At 37.4% G+C, this 18,523-nt stretch overlaps 1 protein-coding gene and 1 non-coding gene across 2 annotated transcripts in view; one reads left to right on the top strand and one right to left on the bottom strand.

The window, feature by feature from the left end:
* The first annotated feature begins 398 nt into the window (after window positions 1-398).
* On the top strand, window positions 399-12,150 carry LOC123766341 (uncharacterized). Its single transcript, XR_011227873.1, has 3 exons — window positions 399-496; window positions 3,867-4,132; window positions 9,270-12,150. It is a non-coding gene; the product is annotated as an uncharacterized protein (transcript).
* A 147-nt stretch (window positions 12,151-12,297) lies between these two features.
* LOC123766247 (transducin beta-like protein 3) overlaps window positions 12,298-18,523 on the bottom strand; it is a 38,788-nt gene continuing 32,562 nt past the window's right edge. Inside the window, 1 exon segment of the mRNA XM_045755286.2 lies at window positions 12,298-13,195. Within this exon segment, the coding sequence (XP_045611242.2) occupies window positions 12,463-13,195 (733 nt within the window). The 3' untranslated portion in view covers window positions 12,298-12,462.

Raw genomic sequence — 18,523 nt, 5'->3', positions numbered from 1 at the left:
GAAGCCTAACTTCTCTGCCGAAGGCCAAGTCAAGAGACTTAAATGAATCCAAACGAAGGGTGGCCAGGCAAGCACATATACAATTTGAGAAAACTTTTCAAAGATTGAAACTTTATTTGTTAAAGAAACGTATAATCCTAATGCATATGTTAAATAATAGTCAGTGTGCATAATATGAAAGTTTTGAAGATCATATAAAAATAAAACATTAACAAGATTTGCGTTTTCGAGCAGCAATTAGGTACCCAAACCAAGTAGTTAGGGACCATTCCTTTCCTCCGTCCTATCGTAAATACTTATCCTAATTTCCTTTCCAAGGTGCTACATAGTCGTACTGGCTTAGCGCTCTCTCCTGATAATTACCTTATGGGTCTCAGGTACCGGACTATAAGCGACCACCGGAGCCTTCAGGAGACGTGCTGCGTTGAGTCGGTCTCAGGTGATTTATTAACTTTCATCCGTATATTGGGTTAATTTTTCTTCAGTGATCTACTCTGTAAGTAATAGTAACTAGTCGTTTCGACGAGGCTTGTAGGTAGTATATATATATATATATATATATATATATATATATATATATATATATATATATATATATATATATATATATATATATATATATACAGGCGCCAGTGAATATTTGTGGAAACCAGTCAGCGTCCATAAACGTGGGATGATTTGATTGTACTGGGGCTATGACCGAATCTTATACAGTTGGTGCAGTTATCTAAGCCATCCACAATACTGCCTGGCTTGTAGATGAGGCACAGTACTGCCTGGCTTGTAGATGAGGCACAGTACTGCCTGGCTTGTAGATGAGGCACAGTACTGCCTGGCTTGTAGATGAGGCACAGTACTGCCTGGCTTGTAGATGAGGCACAGTACTGCCTGGCTTGTAGATGAGGCACAGTACTGCCTGGCTTGTAGATGAGGCACAGTACTGCCTGGCTTGTAGATGAGGCACAGTACTGCCTGGCTTGTAGATGAGGCACAGTACTGCCTAGCTTGTAGATGAGGCACAGTACTGCCTAGCTTGTAGATGAGGCACAGTACTGCCTGGCTTGTAGATGAGGCACAGTACTGCCTGGCTTGTAGATGAGGCACAGTACTGCCTGGCTTGTAGATGAGGCACAGTACTGCATGGCTTGTAGATGAGGCACAGTACTGCCTGGCTTGTAGATGAGGCACAGTACTGCCTGGCTTGTAGATGAGGCACAGTACTGCCTGGCATGTAGATGAGGATGTTGGATCATACATGGTTGTGGTTGGTCGATAAGAAAACAAATACAAGCAGAGGAATAATTTTTTTGTTTTCTCACGCCACGTTTAAAGACTAGTCCCCAACATCACTTGTGACCACAAGATCACAAGTACTCCGTGAAGGTTGAAAGAGACACCCTTCACGCAAACTGCACTTACCACAAAGAAGGCCAGTTAGATGAGCTTAGTTATTTTAGTTCATTTATTATGCACCCCATACCCATCTTGTGGGCGGTAGTGGAAAGGGTTACAGAGGCACATAATGGGCTCAGGGACGGAATTCCACAATTCATTTAGCTAAGCAAGTTACAATCTTGATGAGCTAGTTACAAAATTCAATGCACATCGTCACGTCAACAATGGGCTCGAGATCGACCACAAGTACAGTTTCTAAGTTAAGCAACTTGACATATGTGGAGAGCTAGTGTCATAATTGATATCTTTGTGCTGCACACCGCCCCCCATCCAGTGGGCAGCGGTGGATAGGTTACAATCACTTATTACCTACAGTTAGCAAACTGGGGATATTTGGCTAAGATTTCTGGTAGCAGATCATTTTGAATGAAATATTTACACATCTTTGGAACATTTGTTATAGAATTGTCTCTGAATTCAAGTATCTTTTCGCACTCCTTAGCATAATGACGGAGGGTGTGCGAATAATTTTGTTGACACAGTTTACATTTGGTTAGGTCTACATCAGCAGATAATGAGAATTCCAAGAGATGTAACCGAGTCTTAAACCGAGCAGTAGTAACATCTAGAAATCTGCTGATTTTATTAAATGATTCATAGATGTGTGGCTCCTCTTGCATGATAGTATGATGGATGGAATTACTGGTGTCGATTTCACTTTGCCTTAGATCTATAAGATTTTGTCGAAGTTCTTGGTGTACTATTGCTCTCAGATTGCTTATTGACAATCCAAGGCTATACACAATTTATCCCTTAAAGGCAGATTCTCTGGCTAACTCATCAGCTCTTATCATGCATTCGGAGGCCAACATGAGATGGAGTCCACATGAAATGGACTCTCTTACCATAATTAATAATTTTGTTGTATTTGTGTCTAGCTTCAGACACGATCATGTTACAGTTATGTCTTAAAGATTTGAGAGCAATTAAGGATGACAAAGAGTCGCTTACAATTAATGTATCAAGTTTGGAGACTTGTACACATTTCAGTGCATGAAGCAAGGCAAATAATTCCGTCTGAAGGGTAGAGACCCAGTTGTTTATACTGATTCCCCACTCAAAATATAAGCATCGCCCATTGTCAGGACAACTGCACTTCCAGCTGCACCCGTAGGGCGGTGTAGGGAACCATCAGTGTATATGATTTGAGAGAGAATGCTCTGTGGACAGAGCATCAATATGGCTTAAAGCGTTAAGCTTTGTCTCGAGACGAAGCTTGGGCTGATCTCTAATTTGCTTCTTGGGTGGAAAGAGAGGGATTAAAATTGGAAAGGGTGTAATCTCCCACGGTGCAGGAAAGGGCCGTTGTTGTCTCCTGGTACAAATTAGAAATCTGATATATTCTGAGTTCTGTTCCAGTTTTAGTTATTCATTTGGAACAATGTTGACATTCAATAAAGAAATTCTGAAGGGCTTCTGTGCAAGGGTTAGGATGAGCTAGCCTAAGCATTTTCAAACCAATTTGACAGTTAATTTCTGTAACACGATCAACGACGCTCGGAATATTAAGTTCCTTTCTCATGTTAAGTATCTTTGTGGTACGACGGCACCCAAGGATTATCCTCAAGGCTTCGCCGTGCAATTTTTTAAACCCTCTAAGCTTTCTTTCAGGCATCAAAGCAAGCAGAGGTGCAGCATAATTCACTGAAGATCTGATGTATGCAAGGTACATCTTTTGACAATTCTGACATTGGCACCATTGACCTGCAACAGCCTTGAGAGCTCTAGGCCTCTCTTTTTACTGACGACAGAGTCTGAATACAACAGGACCATACAGTGGCACCTTAAGGCCAATGTATTTGAATCTGCTTACTTAGTCAAGCTGGGAGCCATCTTGTAACAGTTTTTTTATCTACACTGTGTAATGTTTCATTCAGAATAGGGTAGCAGCATATTATTGCTGTGTATACCTAAATTTGTTAAAAAAAGAAAACATTATTTGAGAGGAATCTTGTGGAAACTGGTAAAAATGATTATAATATAATATGTCCATGATTCAATGCTCAGTCCTTATGAAAATCAGTTATTATTTAGTCAAATTTAATTTATTTGTTTTTGAGGCAGGTTATGAAAATCTCATGAAAATCATAAAGTTATTATTTAGCCAAATTAAATTTATTTTTTGTGTTGAGGCAGGTATTTTCTCTCCTGATTCCATGTATGACTAACTATCCTTTGAGATGGGTTTATTAGATGAATTTATAGCTGGTTTTTGTCTACACTGTGTAATGTTTCATACAGAATAGGGTAGTAGCACATTACTGTGTATAAATTGATTTTTATTATATGGAAAAATATTTGGAGTCATTGCAAATGGCAGGTTATTTCCAGATTATTTAAACATTATTTTTTTGTGTGTGAAATGAATTGAAACATTTACAAGTTGTAAGCGGATTTTTTTTTCTTACCAGTCGTGTGAGCACAGTACTTGTATACTGGAAAGCACCATTGGTTAACTGTCAATTGCTAACATCTCAATCGTGCTTGAGGCCTTCATTAAATTGCATAATGCATCCATGCAGGTGAATTCTAGTAGCAGCAAAGCATGCAAGGGTGAATTATCCACTGAGGAAAAACTTCAGGAAATAAAATAAAATAAAAGGATAGCCATGAGTAAGGAAGAAAGAGCAGAACCATTAGCCATAAGTAAAAAGGAGAGTGCACTGAAAATGAAGAGGTGAGTGGTCCTGACCTTTGTATTGGTGATGGTGTGGTATGTTTTCCTCAGTTGTAAACTGGTTATGTTCTTTGTTAGTAATTTGTGTTCCTCCTTCGTCTTTTTCACTGTACATCGCTTGTAAATGTCATCTTCTAATAGTAATGTAGATTAATTAATTCTAGTAGCTTCTAATTTTTTGTGCGTGTATTCCTCAGGTCAGTCTTCTGTGCGGTAAAATTTAGCCAAGTCCATATACGCCACGCAGGCTGGATATGCTTGGCCAGTGTACAGTAGAAGATTATTATTTCTAGAAAATGATCAGGATTAATATGCGATTTTTTTTTTACAAACTTGTCTTTCGATGTCTTTATATAATTGTACAAAATGAGATTAGCAAATGCTTTTATCAAAATTCGTACGAAGAGTCTGCAAATGTGAGAAGTTAAGATCATTGATCTATATTTTTCTGATTCACTTCGTCTGCCTTTCTTTTAAAGAGAGGAATGATGCATATTTCCAGTTTCTATACAGTAATACAGGTTTATTAGGGTTTTCTCATCATTACTACTTCATCTTGTTTCCAGTCTCTAGGGGTATTTTATCACTGGTTGATTAATAAGGATATATTTTTTTATTAAAAAATACACTGGATTTAAACAAAATTGTACATACAGTATAGTACACTTTATACAGTGGATAGAAATAGTTATATTAGCATGAATAAAGATATTTAAACTTGTCGATATTCTTTATTATTTAAGATGTGATGAGGTTTTATCCTTTAGTTACTCGTCTTTTGTGCATTTTACTTCTTGTGTATGCGTAGCAGGAATAGAAATCTGTCTTGGTGCCATGTACTTGCTTTATCTCAAATTTTCATTTGACCGAACTGATCTTTTGACTGGCTTCATTCAATGTCCTTTTATTTTTCTTTAGTTTATGTGATAATTGGCAGTTCGATATTTCTTCCAATGTTGAACCTCTTTTTTTATTTTTTTAACCCAATTAGTGTATTAATGTATTAATCATTAGTGTATTAATCTGTCTCATTTTCTTTCGTAGAACATATTTTAGTACAAGCTTGAAGATGCCGTTTGTTAGCTTTCTCATGATGCTTCAACGTCTTTATCTAACATTAACATCACAACATGATATTTTGTTGTTCCTGCCTCATGCATGGATAATCTCGGTGATTACATACAGAAATCACAATAGCGTGATGCATCAATGAACAAATCTACAAGGATTTGTGGATTTGATGCATCAAGTTCATTGATGCATCACGCTATTGTGATTTCTGAGTGTAATGAAGGAAGGGCGAAGAGGTAGAACGGCCTATTGACATAACTCGAGTGCATGGGGGAGTTGTGTAAAACCCTGGTTTGTGCCTCGGAGATGCTGCAAGATCCAGTAACTTCAGTAGAACTTCGGTCTCAACTCTTTTACCATGTCGTAGCTTAGTCGATTAAGGCAGCGTCTGGGATGATCTCGGACGTAGGTTCGAATCCTCGCCACGGCCCTTGTAGATTTGTTCAATCTCGGGGATCTTTCTGAACCCCTCTTGTGTTTTATAGCACTATATTTCCTTGCATGTGGGCTTTAATTTTCTCCTACTGGATTGTCTATACTCTCTGTTGTCAGTACTTTATATAGGATGTTATATATATAGGGCGGGACCTGTGACGTGATATATGAGAATGAAATTATGTATAACGTCGACAAATTACTCTCCTTCCATTTGCGGTGTTAGATTCATTTATTATGTTGTTTTCTGGTTGAAATGTTGTCTATATCTTGTTTACTATCAATTTGTTGACTACCCCAAATTCAAGCGGCTTTGAATTTTAGCTTATTATTTTCTGCCCTAGGATAGTCTGTGTTTATTATGAAAATATAAAAGGTGTCTTTCTGACAAGTGTGATTAGATATAAAATATTGGATATAATAATAATAATAATAATAATAATAATAATAATAATAATAATAACAATAATAATAATAACTAATAATAATAATAATCTTAATCTTTATTCACAAGAAGGTATTTATGCAGCATAGGTTAGTGAGATTACATAAGATTGGAATTTTTACGTTCTTGCAAAGTCACAAACACGCATAGCGTTTCAAGCAGGTCCTTAATCTAACATATCAGGTAAGATAAAAAGGCACATTTTAGCAAAGTTTTATATCTACATATAAACTACAAAAAAATTGACAGTGGTGATTACACAGGTGAAGATATATGTGTTAAGTACTAATATTGCAACCCATCCATCCTCCTGTTTAGATAGTACCTATTGTGACGGTCGTCAATAGTCACGAATTCGTACGAACTTAGCTTTTATATAGAAAGTAGTGTACTGACTAATGAGGAATTCTTTCAAAATAAATGAAGCTAAAAAACAAACTTAAATATTTCTAGACCTAGTATAACACACATATGTACTATATAAGGCCTCATATATTGTGTATTAGGCCTAGGAAGATTAGGTTAGGTTAGTTTAGTTTAGTTTGTCAAAGAAACAAGTAAAAATTAGTTTTCCGGTTTGTCCAACTCAATAATTCAGATATCTACTTTTCTAATTTCGTTGTAAGTCGGTATATATACCATGGTCCTCATCATTACTCTAAGTACTACAAAACATGAGGATGGGCTGAATATTGGGGAAGTGGGTAATACAAGATACAGTGTGAGTTTGAGGCACAAGGTAGGAAATTATGAGGATGAAATTATAGGTACTTTTTTATTTTACTTTTGAATAAGGCATAGGTTGGACAATTGTTTAATTCGTTAAGGAGTAAGTTTCATAGACTGGGTCCTTTTATTTGCATGGAGTGTTTGCACAGATTTAGTTTGAGGATATCAAAGATATATTTATTTCTGGTGTGGTCCTCACGGGTTCTATTACCTCTATCTAGGAAAAGTTTCAGATCAAGATTAGTATTTGGGAACAAGGTTTTATATTTGTAAATAGCACATGAGAATGTGTGAAGTGACTATGTTTAGCATATTAAGGGACTTAAATAGAGTGGCTGTTTGTTGTCTGAAAACAGAGTTTGTTATTGTTCTGATAGCAGATTTTTGGAGAGTGATGATAGGCTTGAGGTAATTTGCAGTGGTTGAACCCCATGCACAGATACCGTATGTAAGATATTGTTAGATTATCGCGTAGTATAATGACAGGAGAGCAGAGTGGGGAACATAATACAGTAATCTTCTTTTAGAGATACCGACCGTTTTTGAGACTTTTTTGTTGATGTGTTGAATGGGGGGTGCTAAAGTTAAGTCTCTTGTCTATGTATAGGCCAAGGAACTTTCCCTCATTTTTATTGTTAATGTTAACATTGTTTATCTGAAGTTGAATTTGATTTGATGATTTACTACCAAGTAAAATGTAGTAGGTCTTTTCTATGTTCAGTGTGAGTTCGTTGGTTGACATCCATGAGTGGACTTTTTAAATTCATTATTTACAATATTATTTAGTGTGTGGGGGTTGGGGTCACAATATATGAAGGTAGTAGCCTCAACATATATTATAGGTTTAGGAATGTTAGAAACAATTGGCAAATCATTGTTGTATACAAGCAATAGGAGCGGTCCTCAGATGCTGCCTTGGTTCAAATCAGGATATATTTCAAGTGTTTATGAATTGAATAGGTCCTAAAAGTTAGAGGACAAAGATGTCTATTTCGTAAAACTCTATCTACTCAAAATACTGCAAAAATGTATAAAGTATAATGAAGTAAAATGCATAGATAGATCATTTTGTTACAGCTGTGGATTAATTTATGATAATTTTTGTTTAAATTACCAGTATTGGACTAGGCTCAATTTCTTATAATTAAATTTCAACAAGATTCGTGTTCTTAAAGAGGTTGATTAAGAGGTTCTTAATTACCAACACCTTCCTGGTGTTGGTAATTTATTTTTAGATAAGTCACGCAAAACTCGCATATATCAAGATCTTGTCAACAGGCTAAGACAACAAATAATATTAAGTCAAACTTAACAACAATTTATCAAGACTCGATCATCACATCCTTTCACAATGATGGGCTGGTTAAATCCGGCCACAGGGGAGGTGGAGTATGGAGCTACACTTAAAATCCAAATTTTCGCATTTTAACTTCTTCACAATTTGGAAGTTATCCTGTTTGAATGTATTAATAATTTTTTCGGGAACACATCTTAGTTAACTGTTCAACTCTGGACTTTAGTATTTTCTCCTCACAGAAGGTACAATTTCACGGGCAAAGAGTAAATAGAATCCAAGGGCTCCCTGCTTAGTATGACAGTCCAGAAACAACTGAGATAGGTATTACTTAAGGAAACTGTTGTTTATATTCCCTCATTTATGTATATTAAGTGTATCTTATTAGAACAAGCAAATCTTGTCTTGGTATGAGGAATATAATCCCTCTCAACTCTAAACAATAATATTATAATAAAAATAATAACCAGATGTATGAAATGTACTGAAACTGGCATAATCACGTTAATAGGCTGCCATACTTCTGTGAAACATTCTGCGTTAATGTATTCATTATTCTCCCTGATATGACCGTCATATCTTCTATACAACTACAGCACGTTTGGCATTTTAGCATAGTACACTTTCAGCATTAATTGACCAACAATGTAAATCGGCTAAGAGCCAGTACATTGACCAACAGTCTCTAAATTGGCCAGCATTCTATAAATTGACCAACAGTGTTTTAAATTATGAGAACTGTACACCCCCTTTCTTACGACACTCAAACATAATTCAGATATTCCAGAGTGGCTGACATTTATATGCAACTTTTTAACTAGATGTGCATCCACATACCCCCTGCCCCTGATTCTCTGAACTTATTAAAATATTATAACAACAACATTTACCTGGTTCTCAATGTGTAACAATAGTTTACAATTCCAACAGTGTCTTACAGTAACTTTCAGTAACTTTACCATTTCATTTCCATATTATACACCCCATACCCATCCCGTGGGCGTGGGCGGAAAGGGTTACAGTCACATAATCGGTTTAAGAACTAAACCCCATGGTTCGTTTAGCCAAGCTAGTTACACAATTGTTAATATTACATACACATGTACATATATTTTAGCATGTACATAAAATAATTTAATATTTTTCTGATTTATTGTTTCCAGATTGTACCAGAAATTTATGCAGTCCTTCTCAATGAAATACCAGGGGCGAAAGTTCTTTGAAACGTTTTTCATCCAACATATTAATGTAACTGGAAATAAAAGGGACTCAATCATTTATGAATACGTCAGTGAACAATACGTGACATATTGCAACAAGGAAGGAGTTCAGATTGCTGATACGAAAGCTATTAATTTGCATCTTTCGTATCTAGGACTACTCAGCCAATCCACGGATAACAAATCCACTTTGCTTCCGGGTGTGTTTTTCCACAAGACAGTTAATGCAGAATTATGTTTTTGTACCGATGAAGGTGTATACGTTCCAACTATTTGTTCACGTCAACCAATCGGCTTGCAGATGTTTCGGGAAACGCCAGGAGATTTTCAGACTGTTGGGGTAACAGATGAATATAATCTGGAATATGGAACTGAGCGTTTCCCATGGCAGTATCCAGGCAGAGAGTCATTTGAAGCCTTTTTACAAAAGCATTTAATTATCACCCATAACCTTGCTGACAATATGACCCGAAATGATCTTCTTTCAGCATATACAACGTTTTGCTGTGTTCATAACTACCAATTTGCACAGGCGGCGTCCATTGTGTTTCACCTTTGGTTTTTAGGAGTTTTAACTGACGAGTGTGAAAGTAGTAATGGATTTGCAGGATTAATCCTATACTACTGATGAATCTCGAGAATCATCCCCAGATATTGTAATCCTTGATTGTCCGCCCACTGCTCCTAAACATAATTATCACCTACAACTACCCAAGCCTCAACCAGTGCATGTCCCATTGCAGCAGGTAACTCCCAATCGGGAAGATCCGAGCTCAGAAATTGTGATACTTGATTCCCCACCCACCGGTACTACACAAAATCCTGAGTTATCTGTAAAATTTCCAGTTAAATTCACATATGCAAGGCGACCTGCGATTGAAAACGAGTCGGTGAAGACTAGTTCTGACCAAGTGTCGTCCAGTCTCAGCACCAGCACCTTCCTCAAAAATGAACCCAATGGCATGGCCCAAGTATTTCAGTATCCTGGTCAACAGTCCTTTGAATTGTTCTGCATGTCGCGATTGTTAATGACAAATAAGACAAGAGACATTGTCTTTCAGAAAGACTTGATATCATTTTACCTAGCATTTTGTAAGGACCGTAATATACAAGCTGCATGGTTGCCATTTGTAGTCTGGCACCTTGGTATCTGTGGGATTGTAGTAAAAGAGCGAATTGGATGTAGGTGTGTGCATTATGTGTTTCATGGATTGAAGTTTCAGAAAGGAAATTGTAATACAAACAAAACCTTAGATCGAGCAAAAGCTTCTAAAAGAATGAATAGCACTTCACAGCATACAGCATTCCAACTAGGACAGTATCTTTCAATAAAATCTCAAGTAGTCGGCACTCGGCTTCAGAGGTCTGCAGATCCATATGATAAGGTGGAAAGACACCGTAGTACTCATGTTGATTCGGTGGATAGCCCAGAGAAATTTTCCCTTGAAATGTTTTTTACCCAAATGGTAAAACTTACTGGCAATACAAATGATATTGTTGTCAAAGAAGTTCTTTTATCAGTATATGCAGCATTTTGCAGATCAAATAACCTACGTCCTTCGCCTCCGCTTTTCACGCTTAGATATCTTAGTTTGCTGGGGTTCAGAGTGAAAATAATTCGACGCATAAGGTCTGTGAAACACGTATATTCTGGATTACGCTTGTTGACTACCACTAAAGCAACGGATCTCAGATTATGGAGGAAATAATTAGTAGCCTCAACACAGGGATATTTGAGAACTATAATAGCAACAGGAATTATGATTCTTATTCAGACAGAAACTTTGAAAGACAAATATTTTGCTACGCGAAATAAAATATTAACTGCACTTTATAAATAAGTGCATGAATTTGAGTTCTGTAATTACTAAAAGCATTTTGGTAGCAGAGTTCACGCACACATAATATGATGCATGTATCATATTGGTTTAGTTCATTTATTATGCACCCCATACCCATCTTTATAAGTTTTAAAATATACCTAGAAAAGATCAAGGCAAGGCAGGACCGCCGGCTTCCTGTCCTCGTCGAGACCACTAGGGTTAATGACTTCGATGTTAGTGAAATCTTTGAATCTGAGGGCCACGAACCCTAGTGGGTTAGTGGCCCTCAGGTAAATCAGAAAATATTGGAAAGAGTTTTAAGTTTTTTGTTATATTAATTACATGTAAAATATTGCAATAATGTGTTGTAATGCAAATAGCTTTGCGCTACAACACATTAATGTGTTGTACCGCAAAGTTTGTAATTATTTTCTTACAAATTATTATTTCTATAGAGAAAATGTTTTCGTTTATATTAGTATTTTTCACATGAAAGCTCTGCGCGTCGCACAACCTCAGAGAATAAGGGAGAGCGGTGATTGATTGAAGATTAATCCACCCAAGAGGTGGCACGGGCATGAATAGCCCGTAAGGCGAGCGGTGCCAGGACCTTGCTTAAAAGTACCTCAAGCCTATGCGCGCGCAGCCAACGCAATGAGGGCGGCGGGCGTATTTCCTTTATATAGACATTTATCCGCTTTTCAAGCAGGTTCATTAGTGAATTTTACAAATGCTTCTTTATGTAAATAAATATTTATGCTTAGGTTAATATGCGTTTTTCCTGTAAAAAAAAAAATCCTTCATTTATATATATATATACTGTATATTGGACTGTAAGTTTTGCATGTAACCTCATGGAAATATTAAGAGATTTGTCCATTAAAAAGAATTTTGATGTTTCTTTATACCTGTTGTTAATACGTGTAATGCAAGTACATAATGTCGTGTCCCAACAGAAATAAGCCTGTTTTGATTGTTTATGCGAGGCTCATAGCTATCTTATTTTCTTTCCTCCTCGGCATTATGTTCATCATTAATATACAGTACCTCGAACAGGTACCCTTATTGTCATTATGTAGTCCATTTTATAATTGACTATTGTATCTTTCGTTTGCAATATAATATTGAAAATGTGTAAGAAAACTAGCTTTTAAAATTGTTAACTTTTTATTACACTATTTTACAGATTTTCAAACACTTGCTCACAAACACTTGTATTTATAATATTCACAACTACAAATTACCCAAAATAAACAAATATTCTCTGAATAATCTAGTTCATATACTGTACTTTTGTTTACAAATGTTACTTATCAGTATTTACTCTTGAAACCTACTTTACTTCTTCCCCTTCCCCTGAACCCTCGACCTCTAGGTTCTCTTTGACCTCTGTTTCCTCCTCTTCCTCGCTTGTAATTAGGGTTCCATTCTTTACTACCTCTTTTCCCAAAATTATCTCTATTCGGGTTACCTTCTCTTCTGTTATTAATTCCACCTTCTCTTCCACCTCTTCTTCCCCTGTCTTTAAAGATTCCTCTTCCTCTGCCATCTCTTCCCCTTTTTGACTCGAACTGAAGCTGCTCAATGGAAAAGTCCCTTTTCTTTGGATTTTCATTTTCGTCTTCATCAGGTATCATTTGTTCATCTTCATCTCCTGAACTTTCAACAACAACCTTCTCAAAGACAAAGTTGGCATCCAAGTCATCCAGAGAAGCTGGCAGTATCTTAGTGGTTAACTCGTTGTCTTCATATTCTTCACTTTTAATTCTTTTAATCTTTTCTTCAAAACCTTCATTTGAGTCAACATCCCTTTTACTATTTTCTTCATCGCTTTCCTCACCACTCTCACTATCATCATCCACCTCCATAATAGAATCTTTAACTTCAGCTCTAAGATCCTTATTTTCGTCATCTTCATCATCCACCTCATCATCATCATCCATCTCACCTTGATCCTTTATCACTGCTTCCTCTTTTTTCAATGGGGAAGAATGTATATTTCGCAAGAGATCCAAATCGCCTAATATAGGAGGTAGGGTAAATCCTCTGTGAAGTGAGAAAAGAAAAAGAGTATGTAGTAAAGACATCAATATTATCATACAAAGTCATTTATTTCAAACTTACTACTGACAAAAATTCCCATTACACAATATATTATGTAAATTTTCAAGTAAAACATTGTTTATTAAACATCAACAATGCCAAGTACTCCAAATCTTAAATACAAATTGCAATACTGCACAACATGAATGGGTCATATTAAACTTCACATCCAAATAACAGCCTAATGGACAAAGCTCTCACAAATCAAGCCTGGCCTTGGGGAGTTGAACTCCCAGAACCCTATCCAGGTAAAAAAAAAAAATTATTGTTGGGTGTGATTTAATTAAGAAAAGATGTGATTTGATCATGTGAAGATAAACAAGAAAGGTATTACAGGGTTGGCATACCTCATGAAACAATGTGGTTAAATGAATACTGCACAGCCAATGACTACAGGAAAATGTAATGAATATCAGTACAAGAGGTGCAGTGAGTGCAGGCTGCTCTAGTGAATACAGGCTGGTATAGTGCAACCCGTTCTCGCAAATTTAATAAGTCAATATTGACTTATTAAATATGTGCATAGGTGACATACTTAACATAATAGATACCCTTAAAAAGATTCATAGAAAACACCGACCTTACCTAACCTACTTAGTATGTTAAGCATCTTATTGCTTCGTAATTACAATTATTACCTAACCTATAATAGGTATAGGTTAAGTAATAATTGTAATTACGAAGCAATAAGATGCTTATCTTAAGATACTAACAAGGTTAGGTAAGGTCGGTGTTTTCTATGAATCTTTTTAAGGGTATCTATTATGTTTAGTATATCACCTATGCACGTAGTTAATAAGTCAATATTGACTTTACGAATTTGCGAGAACGGGTTGTATAGTGAGTGCAGGCCTGTGTAGCGAGTGACGGCTGATGTAGTGAGTAGTGGCCAGTAAAGTTGAGTGGTGGCTGGTGAAGTGAATGAATGATGACTAGTTTAATGAGTGGTTGCTGGTGTAGTGAGTGCAGGCCAGTTTAATGAGTGTAGGTCAGTGTAGCAGGTGCAGGTCCATGTAGCAAATGCAGGCTCGTGTAGTGAGTGCAGGTCCACGTAGAAAGTGCAAGCTGGTATTTAGTGCGCATTTAATGTAATGGATATTGGATGGTTGTTGTTTGTTTAATATGGTTGTTATTGATACAGTGACTGTGGATGTTGTGTTTCTACTGTTGCCTACAGGGAGTGATATATAGCTCTTGGGCTCTGCCTCATAGCTATTCGTATCTACTGTGTGTGTACAAACCTTTCAGCATTCTAGTACAGTACTGAACTTTTGTTATTTTTGCTCTCAAAACTGTAAATTGAAGGTGTCTTCCAGTATCTCTGCTCCCAGATCATTCCACATACCACTGACATGTCATAAGAGTAATTTATTGCATTTCTCTCAAAAATTTGTGTTTCTAACATCCACCTGTACCCAATTGCTATATTTCCCTCATCTGAAAAAACTGTTCCTGTCCGTGTCTATTTCCCTCAATATCTTACTGTATACAATATTACTTAAGAGCCAAGTGCAGTCTCAGACCCAAAGCCAGCTGAGCGCGATCTTGGTGCCAGGGTCGGGCACAGTAGCGGCACCAAGGTCAGGCAAAGAGAAACAAGGAAAACAGGACCCAAAACCTGTCGATATTATAAATGAGGTATCTGTAAACCATGGGATATCGGGAAGAACAAATGGAATATGTAAATATGATCATCCCAGAAAGTGCAGAAACCTTCTTAGTATGGGTAAATGTACCAAAAGCTGTGATTTTTTCACCCAGAACTTTGCAAGAACTCTTTAATAAGAAAATATTTCAACACAGAATGTCTAGCTTTTCATATAAGAGGTACCAGGTGAATAAAACCAACAGACTACCACAATGAAAACACCCACAACTATATTTACCAGGATAATTTTTTAGCAAGAGAAAGAGGAGAAGAATAGCTAAAAATGTCCAGGCTCTACCACCAACTCGGTCAAATGCTAGAGAGGACACAAACACAGTGGCCTCCCTACCAGAGCCTGAGATATTAAAATACACCAAATAAAGCATCAACACTTCCACAAACACGATAACATTTTTATTTGTCAATATCCAGGGTATAAAAACACGCAAATCTAACAAAGTTCACTTTATAGCTGGCCTTCTACATGAGGCAAATGCAGTATTTGCAGCCCTAACGGAAACCCCCACAAAGGACTACCATGATGGTGAAATACGAATTTCATAGTACAATGATGTGACAGGAAACACAGGCTATAGGGTGGGGTCAGTCTGTACATCAAAGATACACTCACCTACACTGAGCTGCTAAACACCACAAATGATATGGTGTAAGTGCTGATAATCAAAATAAGAGATCCTAAATGTAGTTATTGTCCTTGTATATAAGTCACCAGAGGCAAATTCTCAGCAGTTTAAAGACCAACTAATGAAAGTAGAACTGATTAGAAAACCTCACAAATCCAGCCCCAATCATCATCCTGCATTGGAGACTTCAACCTACGGCACCTGAAGTGGAAGACCCTGGCTAATAGTTATAACCGAGAGAATACCGGGAAGTAGCCTAAATGAACAGTCACATGCAAATGACCTACTATGGATGTGTGACAGATTTGCCTTAAACCTGTAAATAGCAGAACCAACTAAAAAAGAGAACACGCTGGACTTCATTTTCATTAATAATGATGAATTGATCAGGAACATAATGATTACAAATACCTGTTACTCAGATCACAACTTAATTAACGTTTTGACAAACATGGGGAATAGACCTGCACAACCAGTCCTGAAACCCAGGGGAGGAGAATTCAGCAAATTCAATTTCAATAATACACAGATAAATTGGGAGCAAATAAACAAAGACCTCACAGAAATAAGCTGGGAAGAACAACTAGAAAATGCAAACCTGAACCAGTGCCTGAAAAAAATAAGTGCAGTAGCACTAAAAATATGGTCACACTGCATACCACTAAGAAAAAAAAGAGGAGATAGAGATGCATATTGGATTGATAACCCAAATAAGTTTTTCATGGATGTGATACCAATATCAAATCATATAGTATCAGATGTCACTCTATCCCCACTGGATTTTGAAGAAGCCATATACAGTATGTCTGCACTCTGCACCAGGCCCTGATTCTTAGAACTCTTATTTGCAGGCCCTTCACATTCTTTAGTGACAGAGTATAGATACTGGTATTATCTCTGACATACTAAAAGCAGCAGAAATAGCACCACTCCATAAAGGAGGAAATAAGGCAAAGACAAAAGATTATGGACAAATAGCACTAACATCATATATCATAGGACAAATAGCACTAACATCATATATCATAAAGGAGGAAATAAGGCAAAGACAAAAGATTATGGACAAATAGCACTAACATCATATATCATAAAAATCTTTGAAAGAGTGCTAAGAAGTAAGATCACAAACTACATGGAATCACAGCATCTTCACAACCCTGGACAACATGTTTCAGAACATGGCACTCTTGCCTATCACAGTTGCTGGACCACTATGACATGGAAGGCAAGCAAAATGCTGATGTAATTTACACAGATTTTGCAAAAGCCTTCGACAAATGTGACCATGGTGTTATCGCATACAAAATGCCTTCAAAAGGAATTACTGGAAAAATAGGCAGATAAATCTACAATTTTCTGAACTCAATGTGTAATAGTCAACAAAATAAAATCCAGACCATCAACCATGAAGAGCTCAGTCATCCAGGGTACTGTGTTTGCTCCAGTGCTTTTTCTCATCATCATATCGGACATAGACAAGGACACAAACTATTGTACCGTATCATTCTTTGCAGATGACACTAGGATTTTTATGAGAGTAGACAACATAAGAGGACACAGCAAACCTCTAATCAGATGTAAATCAGGTCTTTCAATGGGCCACATAAAATAGCATGGTATTTAATGAAGATAAGTTCCAGTTCCTGCGCTATGGAAAAAATGAAAATATAAAAACATGAACCACGTACAAAATGCAGTCAAATCATAACATAGAAGGAAAAACAATGTAAAGAATTTGGGTGTACTCATGTCGGAAGACCTTACCGTTAAAGAACACAATAAAGTAGCCATCACAACTACAAGAAAAATGACAGTGGAATACTGCTGCACAGTGACAGCCCCTTTCAAAGCTGGAGACATTGCTGACCTGGAGTGTGTGCAGAAACCCTTTCTCAGTAAAACATCTAAACTATTGGGACCGACTAAAATGCCTAAATCTGTATTAACTTGAATGCAGGCGGGAGAGATATATAGTAATTTAAACGTGGAAAATATTAGAGGGGCTGGTACCAAACCTACACACAGAAATAACACCACATGAGATCAGAAGGCATGACAGGATGTACAGAATACCCCATTGAAAAGCAGAGGTGCAATAGGTACCCAGAGAGAGAACTTTATCAACATCAGAGGCCTGAGACTGTTCAACACGCTTCCACTACACATACGGGGGCATAACTGGCCAAACCCTCGCAGTGTTCAAGAGAGAACTTGATAAACACCTCCAAAGGATACCTGATCAATCAGGTTGTGATTCATACGTTAGGCTGCGGGCAGCCACGTCCAACAGCCTGGTTGACCAGTACAGCAACCAGGTCTAGTCGAGGACTGGGCAGCGGGGACGCTGAGCCCCAAAATCATCGAAAGGTAACCGCAAGATAGGTACTGTATATGTACAGTGTATTGGTCATATCGCCTTTGTTCTTTTTCTATTTTGATGTCTTTATATTTAGTTATCTTGTTTTCATGGCCCAGCTTCCTTATTCTTGGCACCAGTTTTGTAGAAAACCTCTGGACATTTATTATGGTTCCCAGAAAGCCTCTGAACTCCAAATGGATTAGAGAATGCCAATTAATATCCTGGATACCCAGAAAAACTCGCTGAGAATGAATCAGAAGTATATGATGAACAACTACTAGTGTGATATCTGGAGGTTATCTGGAGATGATTTCGGGGCTTTTTTAGTGTCCCCGCGGCCCGGTCCTCGACCAGGCCTCCACCCCCCAGGAAGCAGCCCGTGACAGCTGACTAACACCCAGGTACCTATTTTACTGCTAGGTAACAGGGGCATAGGGTGAAAGAAACTCTGCCCATTGTTTCTCGCTGGCGCCTGGGATCGAACCCAGGACCACAGGATCACAAGTTCAGCGTGCTGTCCGCTCGGCCGACCGGCTCCCTTGATCATGTGGAACATCAAACAAAGTAGGAAAGCATAGTGTCTCAATAATTAGAGACTCACTCACTCACTCTCTTTCGTG

This window comes from Procambarus clarkii, chromosome 9 (assembly GCF_040958095.1).
Source record: "Procambarus clarkii isolate CNS0578487 chromosome 9, FALCON_Pclarkii_2.0, whole genome shotgun sequence".
Lineage (NCBI taxonomy): Eukaryota > Metazoa > Arthropoda > Malacostraca > Decapoda > Cambaridae > Procambarus > Procambarus clarkii.
Note: the sequence above shows the minus strand (reverse complement) of the source record. Positions and strands in the feature narration are given on the sequence as shown.